Source organism: Talpa europaea, assembly GCF_964194135.1.
Source record: "Talpa europaea genome assembly, chromosome: 14".
In the NCBI taxonomy this organism is placed as follows: domain Eukaryota; kingdom Metazoa; phylum Chordata; class Mammalia; order Eulipotyphla; family Talpidae; genus Talpa; species Talpa europaea.
Window position 1 is genome coordinate 82,258 of NC_140082.1, and position 14,603 is coordinate 96,860.

Sequence of the window (14,603 nt, forward strand, 5' to 3'; positions counted from 1 at the left end):
CGCAGACCTCTCCTGCCGCCCGCTGCTCCCCTCAGCAGTGTCCTTCGGTCCTTCTGCCTGCTCTGCTCCCTGCTCTGGCTCTGGTGAATTCTCTCACCCTCCCGCGCTTCTGACTGTACCCAGTGCATGTATAAACAAAACAAACAAACAAACAAACAAACAAATAAATAAATAAATAAAACATGCCTCTATTAAAAAAAAAAAAATCTTTAAAAAAAAATAAAGGGCCTCCCCGGTGGCGCAGCGGTTGAGCGCTGGGTTGCGAAGCTGCCCGCGGCCTCTGCGGCGCCGGTTCGATCCCCGGCTGCTCCCCGGCCACCAGAGGAGGATCCCACATGGTGCGCAGACCTCTCCTGCCGCCCGCTGCTCCCCTCAGCAGTGTCCTTCAGTCCTTCTGCCTGCTCTGCTCCCCACTCTGGCTCTGGTGAATTCTCTCACCCTCCCGCGCTTCTGACTGTACCCAGTGCTTGTATAAACAAAACAAACAAACAAACATAATAAATAAATAAATAAAAACATGCCTCTATATAAAAAAAATAAATAAATAAAAATAAAAAAACATTATTAAAATGGCCATCCTACCAAAAGCATTATACAGATTCAATGCTATTCCAATAAAAATTTCAATGACATTCTTCAAAGAAATAGAACAATTATTGATGAAATTCATCAATAATTCACCAAAAACCCCGAATAGCCAAAGCTCTCCTGAAAAAAAAAAGAAGGGAATGGAGGCATCACTCTCCCAGACTTCAAACTATATTACATTATCATGGAAAATGCATGGTATTGGAACAAGAACAGACACACGGACCAATGGAACCGAACAGAAAATCCAGAAATAAACCCACAGATTTATGGTCAAATAACCTTTGACAAAGTAGCAAAGAATATGCACTGGAGCAAAGAAAGTCTGTTCAATAAATGGTGCTGGGAAAACTGGGTCGCTACATGCAAAAGAACGAAACTTGACCACTACCTCACACCATACACAAAAACCAACTCAAAATGGATTAAAGAACTAGACATAAGACCTGAAACCATAAAATACATAGAAAGAAATATAGGCGAAACACTAAATGACATGCACCTCAAAGACATTTTTTTTTAAAGATTTATTTATTTATTTATACAAGCACTGGGTACAGTCAGAAGTGCGGGAGGGTGAGAGAATTCACCAGAGCCAGAGCGGGGAACAGAACAGGCAGAGTGATGATACACTGCTGAGGGGAGCAGCGGGCGGCAGGAGAGGTCTGTGCACCATGTGGGAACCTCGCCCAGCGGCCGGGGATCGAACCGGTGCTGCAGAGGCTGCGGGCAGCCTCGCAACCCAGCGCTCAACCGCTACGTCACCAGGGAGGCCCACCTCACAGACATCTTTACAGACACATCCCCCAAAGCAGTGATAGTGAAGGCAAAGATAAACAGCTGGGACTACATCAAATTAAAGAGCTTCTGCACAGCAAAAGAGACAATAACCAAAACAAAGAGAAACCCCACTGACTGGGAGAACATTTTTGCACACAACACTAATGATAAAGGACTGATCACAAACAAGAGCTAAAAAGAAACTTCTCCAAAGAGGAAATGCAAATGGCCAACAGGCAATGGAATATTACTCAGCAATCAAAGAAGATAAACACATGCAGTTTGCAGCAACATGGATGGAGCTAGAAGGGATCATGCTCAGCGAAATAAGCCAGAAAGAAAAAGAAAAATAGGATGGTCTCACTCATAGCAGGAATTTAGAAAACCTAAATAAGGAACCTATTTAGAAAACCTAAATAAGGAGTGCAAACTGGTCCAGCCACTGTGGAAAGCTGTCTGGAGGTTCCTCAATCTACTAAAAATGGAGCTACCATATGACCCAGCAATTCCACTCCTAGGGATCTACCCAAAGGACACAAAAACAGTGATTCAAAAGAGCACCTGTACACCTATGTTTATTGTAGCACTATTCGCAATAGGTAAAACCTGGAAACAACCCAAATGCCCAAAAATAGATGACTGGGTCAAGAAGATGTGGTGTGTGTGTGTATATATATATATATTGGAATATTATGGAGTGGAATATTATTCAGCAATCAAAAAGATAAACTCATGCCATTCGCAGCAATGTGGATGGAGCTAGAAGGAATTATGCTCAGTGAAATAAGCCAGAAGGAAAAAGAAAAATATCCGATGGTTTCACTTATAACAGGAATATAGGAGAACCAAGTAAGACATCAGTGTAAAAAAAAAAAGTAACAGTACAAATCACAACAAAGCAAAACAAAAAATAATAAACCAGAGACATCCTGCAGGGGAGGAGGAGGGAGACAGGTGAGAGGAAGGGAGTGAGGCACACAGGGGACTGTGGCGATGGTGCATGGATGCCCTGGGGAAGGAAATTCAATCTGAGGGGGTGGGGAAGCAAAGATTGTCTAAAAAATTGTAAAAAAAAGGGCCTCCCCGGTGGCGCAGCGGTTGAGCGCTGGGTTGCGAAGCTGCCCACGGCCACTGCGGTGCCGGTTCGATCCCCGGCTGCTCCCCGGCCACCAGAGGAGGGTCCCACATGGCGCGCAGACCTCTCCTGCCGCCCGCTGCTCCCCTCAGCAGTGTACTTCGGTCCTTCTGCCTGCTCTGCTCCCCGCTCTGGCTCTGGTGAATCCTCTCACCCTCCCGCGCTTCTGACTGTACCCAGTGCTTGTATAAACAAAACAAACAAATAAATAAATAAATAAGACATGCCTCTAGAAAATTAAAAAAAAAAAAAAAGTTTAAAAAAAATTGTAAAAAAAAATGATAAATGTTAAAATTAAAAAAAAAAATGTTCCCACTGAGAAAAGGGTAAACGGGACCTTTCTCTGTAATTACAACTGCATGAGATTCCACAATGATCTCAAAATAAATTTTTATGTATTTATTTTAATTTTTTTAAATGTTAGTTGCTACATTTATGAGTTTACTGGTAAAACGGAACAATTCCTACCCGTGCAAAATTTTTATGCATGTTATAAGAGATAATGAGCATAAAAGTACTTTGGAGACAGCAAAGTTGTCAAAACAGAGCAATGTAGAAAAACCAAAAACCTGATGACCAGATTTTGTCAAAAATGAGCAGTGAAGATTAAATCACACAACAGAGGTGACAGTGGACGGGGTTCTCTGTACATAGTGGGTGCTCGAGATACAGCGTTTGTGATATTTATCAAAGATCAATGTAAGGGCCTCCCCGGTGGCGCAGCGGTTGAGCACTGGGTTGCGAAGCTGCCCGCGGCCTCTGCAGAGCCAGTTCGATCCCCGGCTGCTCCCCGGCCACCAGAGGAGGGTCCCACATGGCGCGCAGACCTCTCCTGCCGCCCGCTGCTCCCCTCAGCAGTGTCCTTCGGTCCTTCTGCCTGCTCTGCTCCCCGCTCTGGCTCTGGTGACTCCTCTCACCCTCCCGCGCTTCTGACTGTCCCCAGTGCTTGTGTGTATAAACAAACAAACAAATAAATAAATCTAAAAAAAAAAAAAAAAAAGATCAATGTAAATATAAGTTTCAGTCATGAAATCTGAGTTGAAAATATTGACTGAGGGCCTCCACGGTGGCGCAGCGGTTGAGCGCTGGGTTGCGAGGCTGCCCGCAGCCTCTGCGGTGCCGGTTCGATCCCCGGCTGCTCCCCGGCCACCGGAGGAGGGTCCCGCATGGCGCGCAGACCTCTCCTGCCGCCCGCTGCTCCCCTCAGCAGTGTCCTTCGGTCCTTCTGCCTGCTCTGCTCCCCGCTCTGGCTCTGGTGAATCCTCTCACCCTCCCGCGCTTCTGACTGTACCCAGTGCTTGTATAAACAAACAAACAAATAAATAAATAAAACTTTAAAAAAAAAGAAAATATTGACTGAGCATCTACGGGTGCCACCCTGAGACCAGCACAGGTGGATAACAAGCAACACCGGTGCCACAGCACACCTGGGAGGCATGCTTCACACAAGACAGCAGGAACGTGAGGGCCACACTGCCCTGGGCTGCAGGGTCAGCTCAGTGTATGCGCCTTTGGAGATGTCAGAGGCCAAGCTAAGCCACTTTCTTCGGGACCTACCACTGAAAGACGGCTTTACTTTCTACTCAGCGGAGTCATTAACCATGGCTTTACAGCATGTTTGTTCTAAATGCACAAAAGCAAGAGAGCAGAAGTGCTGACTGGAGAGTGCTGAGCACAGGGCAAGTGCACTTGCCCCAGGCCAGGTGGACGCTGCCCTGTGCCGGGTGCTGGTGTCCACGCGACATTCTCTTAAACAGCTGGGAACGCCCGCTGGCGCAGAGCGACCCTTACAGGTTCGCCCTGGCCAGCCCGACCCTGACGTCAAAGCCACCAAGACACAGCAAAGTGGACATCACACTCTGTGCCCAGCAACAATCTCGGCTGCTAGGAAGCTCCGCTCTCAGCTCCCGGGCACCAGCTCCTGGGCCGGAGCTCCCGGGACACTCGGGCCAGGATCTGTGGCCACTGTCCCCGGGCCGACCACGGGAGGGGCCCGGCGCACACGACCGCGCCTGGCTCCGGGCCTGGCCACTCGGACCACGCGGTTCCGTCCAGCGGCGGTGAAAGGGCGAATCTGCCTGGGTGAGGCCAGAGCAGGGTGGCCGGCGCCGGCAGCGGCCTCCCGCCTGCTGCCAGGGCGCCAGAACCGGGACTCCCGGCGCGGGCCCAAGTCCAGCGCCGGGGTACGTGGCCCCGACCGCCGAGCCGGAGAGGACGACGCTCGGGTGCTCCACGACGGCTGCGGGAGGGACGGCGGGGCCCGCAAGACGCCGCAGCCGCCGGGCCGGACCTGCTGCCCGGTTTCCAGCTTGCGAGCGACCGACCCTCCGCGCGGGTCGCCGGTGCCAGGCACGGCCCCGCGCCCGCTCAGGGCCTGGGCGCCGCCCCCCGGCCGCCCCCTCCCCGGCCCGGCCACCCACCAACACCCCCGCCCGGCCCTGCCCCCCGGCCGCCCCCTCCCCGGCCCGGGCCCGGCCGCCCCCCCGCCCCCCGGGCCCCCCGCCCCCCCCGGCCCGGCCCCCCGGCCGCCCCCACCCCCCCCCGGCCCGGCCCCCCGGCCGCCCCCACCCCCCCCGGCCCGGCCCCCCGGCCGCCCCCACCCCCCCCGGCCCGGCCCCCCGGCCGCCCCCACCCCCCCCGGCCCGGCCGCACCCCTGAGGGGCCGGGTCTGGGTCTGGGTCTGGCGACCCGCCCTGCCCGCGGCGCCGCCGCAGACCCACTCGCGCGCGCGGCCCCGCGCAGGGCTGTCCGGACGGCCGAGCTCCGGGCGGTGAGCCAGGCCCGCCCGCCCCCTCACCGGCTGGGCTCCCCGTCCGCGCCCGGCTCCGCGCGCCGCCGCCCGCTGTTCCTCAGAACCATCCCGCCGCGCCGCCGCCGCCGCCCGCGCAAGTTTGGCGCGCTCCCCAAGTCTCGCGAGAGCCGGCGCGCCCGCCCAATCAGAGGCCCCGCGCCGCGCCGCGCCCCGCCCCCCGCCCGCCCCTCTCCAATCGCCGCCCGCGCCCGGGGGGAGCGGCCCGTGAGGGACTCGGGGAAAAGGGCGCGGGGGCGCGCGCGGCGCTCGGCGGCGTCCCGTGGGGGGGCCTGCGGGCCGCGACGGGGCGGGCACCGTCAGGCCGTCCCCGCCCCCGACCCCGCCCCGCCCGCGCCCCCGACCCGCCCGCGCCCCCGACCCCGACCCCGCCCCGACCCCGACCCCGCCCCGACCCCGCCCCGACCCCGCCCCCGGGGGCGGCAGGTGCGGAGCCCGCGGCCGGGCGGGAGGCGATGGCGCCGGCGGCGTCGCGGCTGGGGGCCGCGGCCGGGCTCGGGGCGCTCCCGCGGCGCGCGCTCGCCCAGTACCTGCGGCTCCTGCGGCTGCACCCCGTGCTCACCAAGGCGGCCACCAGGTCGGCGGGAGGGACGGGCGGCCGGGCGGGAGGCGCCGACGCCGGAGCCCGCGGCCCCGGGACAGCTCCTGGCGGAGCCCGCGGGCGCTCGGGAAAGCGGGGGTGCCGGGTCGCCGTGACCCTCGGGAGCGGGGAAATGCGCCAGAAAGCTCGGCTTGTGGGGCTTGGGTATGGGGTTCTGCAAAGTAAGGTCCAGCCGTTCGTGGAGTTACCTCTCTACGCACGCAAGAGTGGGTGCGGCCGGAGTGGGGGGCAGGGGCTGTCAGAGGAGTCCCCAGAGACAGAGCGGGGAGCCGATCCACGGAAACCCACCGCTGAGGGGAGCAGCGAGGACACAGGAGAGTCTGCCGTGCCCTGTGGGTCACTCCCTGGCCGGGATCAAACTCGTGCTGCAGAGGCTGGAACCACTTACACCCCCAGGGGGACCCAGAAAAGTAAGGTTTAGAGACTGAAACGGGAGCACCAGGGAGCCAGACGAAAGGAACACACCAAATTGGAGACCTTCCTGCCGCCATACGGGCGGCTGCCATCCGCCCCAGGAGACAGCGAGGGCGAAGGGTCACCACCTTGCAGCCTGTTCCTTGGCACAGTGTGAGGTGGGTGCCCCAAGGCGCAGCTCATCAGGTTTGGGAGAAACTGAAGAGCTCCTGGATGTGAGGTGCCGGCTTTGCTACTTTGGATCACTAACTACCAGTGAGGACTGGGCAGAAGCAGAGAGGCAGCACACAGCAACGGTCAGAAGGTGACCCTCCATGGCGCTAGGGCAGCGGGTCAGCAGGACAAAGTCCCAAATGCAGAGCAAGCTGGTTATGGCGGCGAGGTCAGGACAGCGGGCTGTGTCCCTGGAAAAATGAACAGTGAGAAAGGAGAAGCCGAGGATCAGAGCAAGAGATCGCTTCTCAGGAGGCAGGTGTTGGCCTAGTCTTGGGACACCTGGGCCTGACTCCACTTTTTTTTCTTTTAAGATTTATCTTATTTATGCAAACAAGAACCGGGGTACAGGCCACAGGTGGGGGCCAGAGCAGGGAGGATTCACCAGAGACAGAGCAGGGAGCAGAACAGACAGAGTGATCGAAATACACTGCTGAGAGCCTCCCCTGGTGGCGCAGCGATTGAGCGCTGGGCTGCAAAGCTGCCCGCAGCCTCTGCAGCGCCGGTTCGATCCCCAGCCACCGGCGAGGGTCCCACATGGCGCGCAGTCCTCTCCTGCCGCCCGCTGCTCCCCTCAGCAGTGTATTTCGGTCAGTCTGCCTGTTCCTTGCTCTGTCTCTGGTGAGTTCTCTCACCCTCCCATGCTTCTGACTGTACCCAGTCTTGTATAAATAAATGAATCTTTAAAAAAAAAAAAAAGAAGAAGAAGAGGGCCTCCCTGGTGGCGCAGTGGTTGAGCGCTGGGTTGCGAAGCTGCCCGCAGCCTCTGCAGCACCGGTTGGCTCCCCTGCTGCTGGCGAGGGCCCCACATGGCGCGCAGACCTCTCCTGCAGCCTGCTGTTCCCCTCAGCAGTGTATTCCATCAGTCGGTCTGTTCTGCTTCCCGCTCTGGCTCTGGTGAATTCTCTCACCCTCCTGCTTTTTTGACTGTACCCAGTGCTTGTATAAATAAATAAATAAATCTTTAAAAAAGAAAGAAAGAAATACGCTGCTGAGGGGAGCAGCGAACGAGTCAGGAGAGGTCTGCTGCGCCATGTGGGCTTCTCCCTGACCAGCAGGGGGATCGAACTGGTGCTGCAGTAGCTGCGGATTGCTTCATAGGTTGCGTCTTAATCCCTTGCACCACCGGGGAGGCCCTGGCTCCACTTATTAAAATTTTTATTACAATAAATGAAAGATACTGGGCCTCCCCGGTGGCGCAGCAGTTTGAGCGCAGCACTGTGACACTGCAGCCTCTGCAATACTGGTTCAATTCCCAGCAGGCCAGGGAGCTACCCACATGGCGCAGCAGACCTCTCCTGTCGCGCCCACTGCCCACCTCAGCAGTGTACTTCGGTCCCAGGTGGCACACGGGATTAAGCGTCAGTACTGTGAAGCTGTCTGCAACTATGCAGCATGAGTTCAATCCCCGGCCAGGGAGCTGACCCACATGGCGCAACAGACCTCTACTGTCTCCCCGCTGCTCCCCTCAGCATTGTGTTTCAGTCAGTCTGCCTGTTCTGTTCCCCACTCTGTCTCTGGTGAATCCTCTCACTTGCCGCACTTCTGGCCTGTACCCCAGTTCTTGTATGCATAAATAAATCTTTTAAAAAATTACTGAAAAAGGAAATTTTTTAAATTTTTATTTATACAAGAGCTGGGGTACAGGCCAGAGTCGCAGGAGGGTGAGAGGATTCACCAGAGACAGAGCGGGGAGCAGAACAGGCAGACGGACCGAAAGCACTGCTGAGGGGAGCAGCGGGCGAGACAGGAGAAGTCTGCCGCACAATGTGGGATTCTCCCCGGCCGGCCAGGAATCAAAGCGGCGCTGCGGAAGCTGCGGACAGCTTCACAGCACTGCGCTCAACCTGCTGCACCACCGGGGAGGCCCTGAAAAAGGAAATTTGTATTGCAGTGACAGCAGATCCCTGTGCAGTTGTAAGCAATCATCTGCCCGGTTTCCCCAGTGATAACGTGTCAAACCAGGACTCAGTCAGTTCGGTTTCCCCAGCTTTTCTCACGTGTGCCTCTGTGTCTGGTTGTCTGTTGTCTCATCACATGCATAGGTGATGTGTCCACCCACAGTCAGAGTACGGGGAAGTCCCCAAGAGACGCCTTTTAATAAACACATCTTTCCCCCCTCCCATACATGGCGGCCTTTTTCAGAATCACAGCAAAACCAGGATCCTGACATCAACAACCTGAACATGGGAAATATGACCCCGGCAGGTGTGCACCTAGGATGTGGGTGCTTAAGTTGCAGCTGCTTCCTGAAGACTCATCAGTCACCCCCAAATGGCCTCTGATTAGCCATTTTCAGTCTGTGTGGAGCAAACAGCCTCCTGCTTCTGCGCCCACTTCTGATGCCCTCTCTGTCCACAGTGGCATTCTGTCAGCTCTCGGGAACGTCCTGGCCCAGATAATTGGGAAGAAACGGAAAAAAGAAAACTCCTCTCAAAAGCTAGCCATCAGTGGACCTCTCAGATACGCCGTCTATGGGTGAGTTCCACAAAGGGGCTCCTCGACAAGTCGGCAGGTTGAGTGCGGCCAGGCTGGGGTGCCACAGCCGAGTTTCTGGAATAATCTGATCTGGAAAAGTAATTTTCACACACCAGTGAAGGAATCATGGGGGGAATCAGGGTGTGGTGTTACCTCATTTAGGACTCTGGGTGCATGTCCCATCCTGATGGGGCCGAGGGGCCCGAGAGGAGGTGACCTCCGGAGCCTGTCAGACCCAAGGCTCAAAGGGCCTGAAAGAGAACAGCTCGATGGCCAGCTGGTTTCTGTTGTTTTCATAGAACATTAACGTCGAGAAGAGAAAAACTTAGATACCTTGAAAAGTGTGCTGTTTTGGGGCCACTTTTTTGCATGGTAAAAGCACAAAATTGCAGCAGTTTTACCACAAGGCCCCGGCTCCTGCCCTCACCCTTGGGGTTCTGATGGAAAACTAGCTCTGGGGTGCCACAGAGGTCATGGTGTTAGCTCCTTGGGCTACTGGTGAGGTCTGAGCTCCAGTGACAAAAGCTGGGGAAAGGAGGCAGCGCCTGGAACAGAGCGGCTGGGACAGATGGGTCATCACCCAGAACACACTCTGGGGGTGCAACGCTGCTGAGGATCCCCTGTGAAGAGCTGGGTAGGGGCACTGGGCAGACAGGCGAGGCAGGCTTTGCAGTAGGGCGTGGGAGGTGGCGGCACCAGGCCGAGTGCCCTGCCCCGAGCGGGGATGTCAGAGACCAGTGCAGGGCAGAGGGCCCGGGAAGCAGCTGCAGCACCTGCAAGAAAAGCACAACGGCCTTGAAAATAAATGCGAGGATTCCATTGGGAAATGCAGAGGGAAAAGGAAGACTTGGCAGAGGCTCCCCTGCAGCAGCTGTGGCCCCGGCCCAGAGGTAGGGCTGAGGACCTGGGCTTGGGGTGTCAGAAGGCGATCGTTCACCCCGCGGCCTCAGGTGCTTCTTTACAGGGCCACTGAGCCACTACTTCTACCTGCTCCTGGAGCTCTGGGTCCCGCCCGGGATGCCCGGGGCCCCGCTCAAGCGTCTGCTGCTGGACCGCCTGCTCTTCGCGCCCACCTTCCTGCTGCTGTTCTTCCTGGTCATGGGCCTCCTGGAGGTTGGTCCTGCTGCTCCTTGCCCGCGGCTGGGGTGAGGGTCAGAGGCTGCACTTCCTGCTGCACTTCTGTGCAGCCCCACCTTTCCCTCTGTGAGGACTGGGAGTGACCAGGGGGCAGCTGCAGCGTCTCGGACGCACACACGCAGCAAAGCTCTCACGGAGGACGGCCCTGCGCCCCTCTGTGCCCCCCATGGCCGGTCAGGAGCCTCGGACACTGACAGTGACCGTGCCTTGTCCCGCACATTTGGTGGTGGTGTGGCCACCGCAGAATCTGTTCCTTGCAGTCCTGGATATTTTCCATGTCACGAACGTGACTTGGAGAAACGGCATGGCCGTCCCCCTGCTGCAGCGCCAGCTCTCAGCCCCGGCCCGTGGCGAAGGCCTGTGCCGCTCTGGGCAGATCCATGAGTGGTCTGTGGCCACTGCGCCACGCCCTGACCTCCTGGCCGCACGTGCAGCAGTGTCCACAGCTGCCTCATGGTCTCTGCGACCGCCTGTCCCTGCCCTGCTGACCAGCTGCTTGCCCCACCCTGGGGAGAGGTGTCCTGTTCTCCCCTGAAAGTCACCAGCTGCAGCAGGTGAGTGGCTGCTCCCTGGGCCTCATCCTGAGGAGCGACTGGCCCAGGGCCCTGGGTAGCAGGCGAGACTCGCCTCCCTGGGACACTGACAGGTCCCTGGTGATGAGGAGCTCGGGAGGGCCCATCCCGGGGCATGTGTTTCCATTAAAGAGCAGAAAGCGTGTCCCAGCTGTCCCCAAGGCACCAGCCGCCCTGGCCGGAGGCGTGGCCAGTTCAGGGCGCAGATGCCGCCCTGTTTTGTAGGTGTCCAAGCTCAGATGAAGTAAGAACATTTGCATAATATTAAAAATTCAAAGTTACGTAAATAAAGTTGTGGCGGTGTCACAGGAGTTTAAAATTTTCACATTTTCAGAACTGTCATTCCTTTTTGGGCTTCCTTAAAGGGAAATTTTGAAAACACTCCCCTAGACCATCTATTATTTTATTTTGTTTGCTTTGAAAAACCCAAAAGTTAGAGATATATTCTCACACTTTCCTCTAGTGTTATGATTTTTTTTTAAGATTTATTTATTTATGCTGCAAGAGCTGGGGTATAGGCCAGATTTGTGGGGGGGAGGTGAAGGGATTCACCAGAGACAGAGCGGGGAACAGAACAGGCAGATTGACCGAAGTACACTGCTGAGGGGAGCAGCAGGCGAGACAGGAGAGGTCTGTGCGCCATGTGGGCTTCTCCCTGGCTGGCCGGGGATCGAACTCGTGCTGCAGAGAGTGCAGATTGCTTCATGGTGTGGTGCTTAACCCCTTGCGCCACCAGGGAGGCCCCAATTTTACAGTATTTGTAAAACCAGGAATAAGGTAGGCCTTCCCTCTTTATTCTTTTCGAAGATGGAGATCCTCATGCATTCACTCTTCCAGGTAAAACTTAGAATCCGTGTGCCCGGCCCACCAAGAAAACCCCTGACAAGCTCCAAAAGGCCTGCGCTCTGGAGAGTGCTGGAAAGCCCTGAGGGCTGAGCCCAGCCGGCTGGCCCGGCCAGCACACAGATGGGCCTCACGGTCCCGGTCCCGGGCCCACAAGCTCTCTCCCCGCAGGGCAAGGACGCGGCCGCCTGCGTGGCCCAGGCGAGGACGGGCTTCTGGCCCGCGCTGCTGATGAACTGGCGAGTGTGGACCCCCGCGCAGTTCATCAACCTCAACTACGTGCCTTTGCAGGTGAGCTTCGCCCCTCCCGACGCCCCGTGTCTCTCCGCGCAGCCGACCCCCTCACCCCACGGGCACCCCGTGCAGGAGTGGGGCGGAGGGGCTCCCGCTGGGGGTGGGACGGCGGCCGCGGCGGGCAGGACTCCTTGCGGGCGCCCAGCGACGTCCCCGGAAGCCCAGCCCGTGCCGCGGCCAGCGCTGGCCCCGCGGCGGAGCCCACAGAGCCGCCTTCCAGGCCAGGCCTCCGCAGGTGCGCGCAGGACAGCGCCCCAGGGGTCCGCACAGATTCGAGACAGGGCAGGCCATCTCCTTTCAAAACCCCCACGTGCCTGCCCACTCAGAGGCCTTGGAGTAGGGAGGCTGCAATCTGGGGGTGTCCCCCAAAGGCGGTGGGAGGAGAGGGGAAGCCCATGGGGTTTTGGGGCCTTGTGGAGGGAGCTGGCCTAGGCCCGTGTATGGCCTGATGCCTGGGCAGCCAGAGGCAGGAAGCACAGCTCCCTCCACAACTGCCAGGAGGGGCCGGAGGCCGGTCCCGAAGGTGGTTGGGGTCTTTGGGAGTGGGGGTTCGGGCAGGGAGATGGAAGCCACCTAAGGTGGACACTGCCCACCAGGTCCTTTGCCGCCCTGGTGATTGCAGGTGGGGGCAGAGGAGTTTGTTCAGCTGTTTTTTATTATTTTTTAAAGATTTATTTATTTATGCATATAAGAGTTGGGGTACAGGCCAGAGGTGCGGAGGTAAGAGGATTCACCAGTGGGGAGCAGAACAGGCAGACTGACCAAAGTACATTGCTGAGGGGAGCAGCAGGGAGACAGGAGGGGTCTGCTGCACCTTGTGGGTTGCTCCCTGGCCGGCTGGGGATCTAACTCGTGCTGCAGAGGCTGTGGATTGCTTCATAGTGCGGTGCTTAACCCCCTGCGCCACCAGGGGGGCCCTCAGCTGTTGTTTTTTATGCGCCTTCTGTATGCTCTACACTCAGGGACAAGTTGGAGAACAGCCCGCTGCTCCCATTGTGCACAGACCAGGGGAAAACCACAGAGGGTGGCTCTGGTGGGGGTAGAGGCAGGGTAAAGGGACAAAGGCCCTGGGGAGCAGTGATGGGCTGTGGGCAGGCCAGGGCGACGGCAGGGGTTACAGCGATCCAGGAGGGAGGCTGCAGGATGCTGCCTTCTCCCTTCTGGCCTGTGGCGCTGTCAGGCAGGGCTGTCCTCGCCCCGTCCCTTGAGCCAAGTACAGGCGGGTGTGGCTTGCGCTGGCTTAGAGAGTGGCCCCAGCAGGGCCTGCGGCCTCTCTTCTCCATGCAGTTCCGTGTGCTCTTCGCCAACCTGGTGGCCCTGATCTGGTACACCTACCTGGCCTCTCTGGGGAAGTGAAGATGGCCACAGGAGAAGCTGGCACTGTGGAGGGACCGAGGGATGCCCACCTGGCAAGGACCAGTGGCAGGAGCAGCCTGACTCTGTATCACCTGGTTCCGGGTGCCCTAAGATGGCGGCTGGGAAAGCAGCAACCCAAGTCAGGGGCCTGTGCAGCCCTAGAAACTGGGACTACACCGAAGTGATTCTGTGTGCCCTTAGATCAGACTAGATCACAATAAACTCTGATGCCGCCTCTATGGGTGACTTTAATTTCCCAGAAAAGTGCTATCACTTTGGCAGAAATGTGGGGCCAGAGAGCTGCCCTCAGGTTTTAAGCTCTTTTAACAGGTAAAATACTGCTCAGCCGGGCTGCTCAGCCAGCTGCGGCGGGGCTCTGCCAGGTAATGGGTGCACCCCAGCCTTCAGCTCCTGGGCAGTGTCCCTTCCTGGACACGCAACCCTGGGCTTGACTGTGTTCTCTGGGCACCTTCCGTGCTGGTGCCACTTCTACTTTCTCAGATTTTTCCACTTTGGCCTCTGTGGTCCCCCTCAAGGACACCCCCCCCCCCCAGTGTCAGCTGCCCCTTGGCTGGCCTCGCGACTCAGCTCCAGCCAGTGCAGCCTCCCCAGGCGCCCACGCAGGCTGGGCCCTGCACCCCCCTTTCCAGCCCGGAGGCCCTTCCTCATGTGCCCCCAGCTGCTCCCAGGGGGGGGTTTGTGGGGGCACATTCCGAGCCCGGTGGCCGGGAGCGCCTCCCAGTCTGCCTCGGGGCCTGTGGGCTCACATCTGCCTTGACGCAGGTGCAGCCCCCACCTGAGCGCACAGGTGACCAGGGAGGCTGCCATCCCGACCTTCAGGCCCCCGGGGGGCGGGGCCATCCGGGAGGCGCGGCCTTCGTTCGGGCCCCGGATCTGTGGGGAGAGGCAGCCGCCCCGGGCCGAGAGACGCCTCGTCCCCGCGGGGGAATCGCGCCCGTGTCGCTGCTCCCCGAGCCGAGCGCCCGCCGTGACCCCGCCCGCCCGCGCCCCCTGCCCTCCCGAGGCCCCTCCGGCCGCGCCCTCGCGCTCGCCCCGACGCGGGCCACCGGCTGGGGCGCCAGGAGAGGCCGAGCGCGGACGCCGCAGCCCGCGCGGAGAGGGCGGGAAGCCCGCGCGCCGCCTCCCGGCCAGGACGGCCCCGGAGGCCGGGCCCGGGGGCTCAGCCCCGCCCGCGCCCTCTGCGCACGCGCCCCGCGCCCTCTGCGCACGCGCCCCGCGCCCTCTGCGCACGCGCGCCCGCTCGCGCCCCTCCCGGAAGTCGCCGCGGGCGGCCCGCGGCCGGAAGGGGCCCGGGAAGCGTGTCCCTCGCGGCGCGCCGTCCGTCCGGCCTGCGAGCCTGCGCGGCGCGCGCACCCGAGCGGC

General features: G+C 58.7%; 2 protein-coding genes across 3 annotated transcripts in view; one reads left to right on the forward strand and one right to left on the reverse strand.

The window, feature by feature from the left end:
- POLE (DNA polymerase epsilon, catalytic subunit) overlaps positions 1-5,365 on the reverse strand; it is a gene marked incomplete at its 5' end in the record, with an annotated part of 33,189 nt that extends 27,824 nt beyond the window's left edge. The window contains one exon of one of the 2 annotated variants that reach the window (XM_084254193.1): positions 5,301-5,365. In XM_084254193.1, the coding sequence (XP_084110319.1) occupies positions 5,301-5,362 (62 nt within the window). The remainder of the gene's footprint in view (positions 1-5,300) is intronic. The other variant, XM_084254192.1, reaches the window with a different exon arrangement.
- A 402-nt stretch (positions 5,366-5,767) lies between these two features.
- PXMP2 (peroxisomal membrane protein 2) lies at positions 5,768-13,347 on the forward strand (the record flags this gene model as incomplete). Its single annotated transcript, XM_084254395.1, has 5 exons — positions 5,768-5,889; positions 8,902-9,018; positions 9,969-10,131; positions 11,742-11,861; positions 13,152-13,347. 5 exons carry the CDS (start codon positions 5,768-5,770, stop codon positions 13,218-13,220), a joined length of 591 nt encoding a protein of 196 aa, XP_084110521.1. The 3' UTR covers positions 13,221-13,347.
- Positions 13,348-14,603: the final 1,256 nt, after the last annotated feature.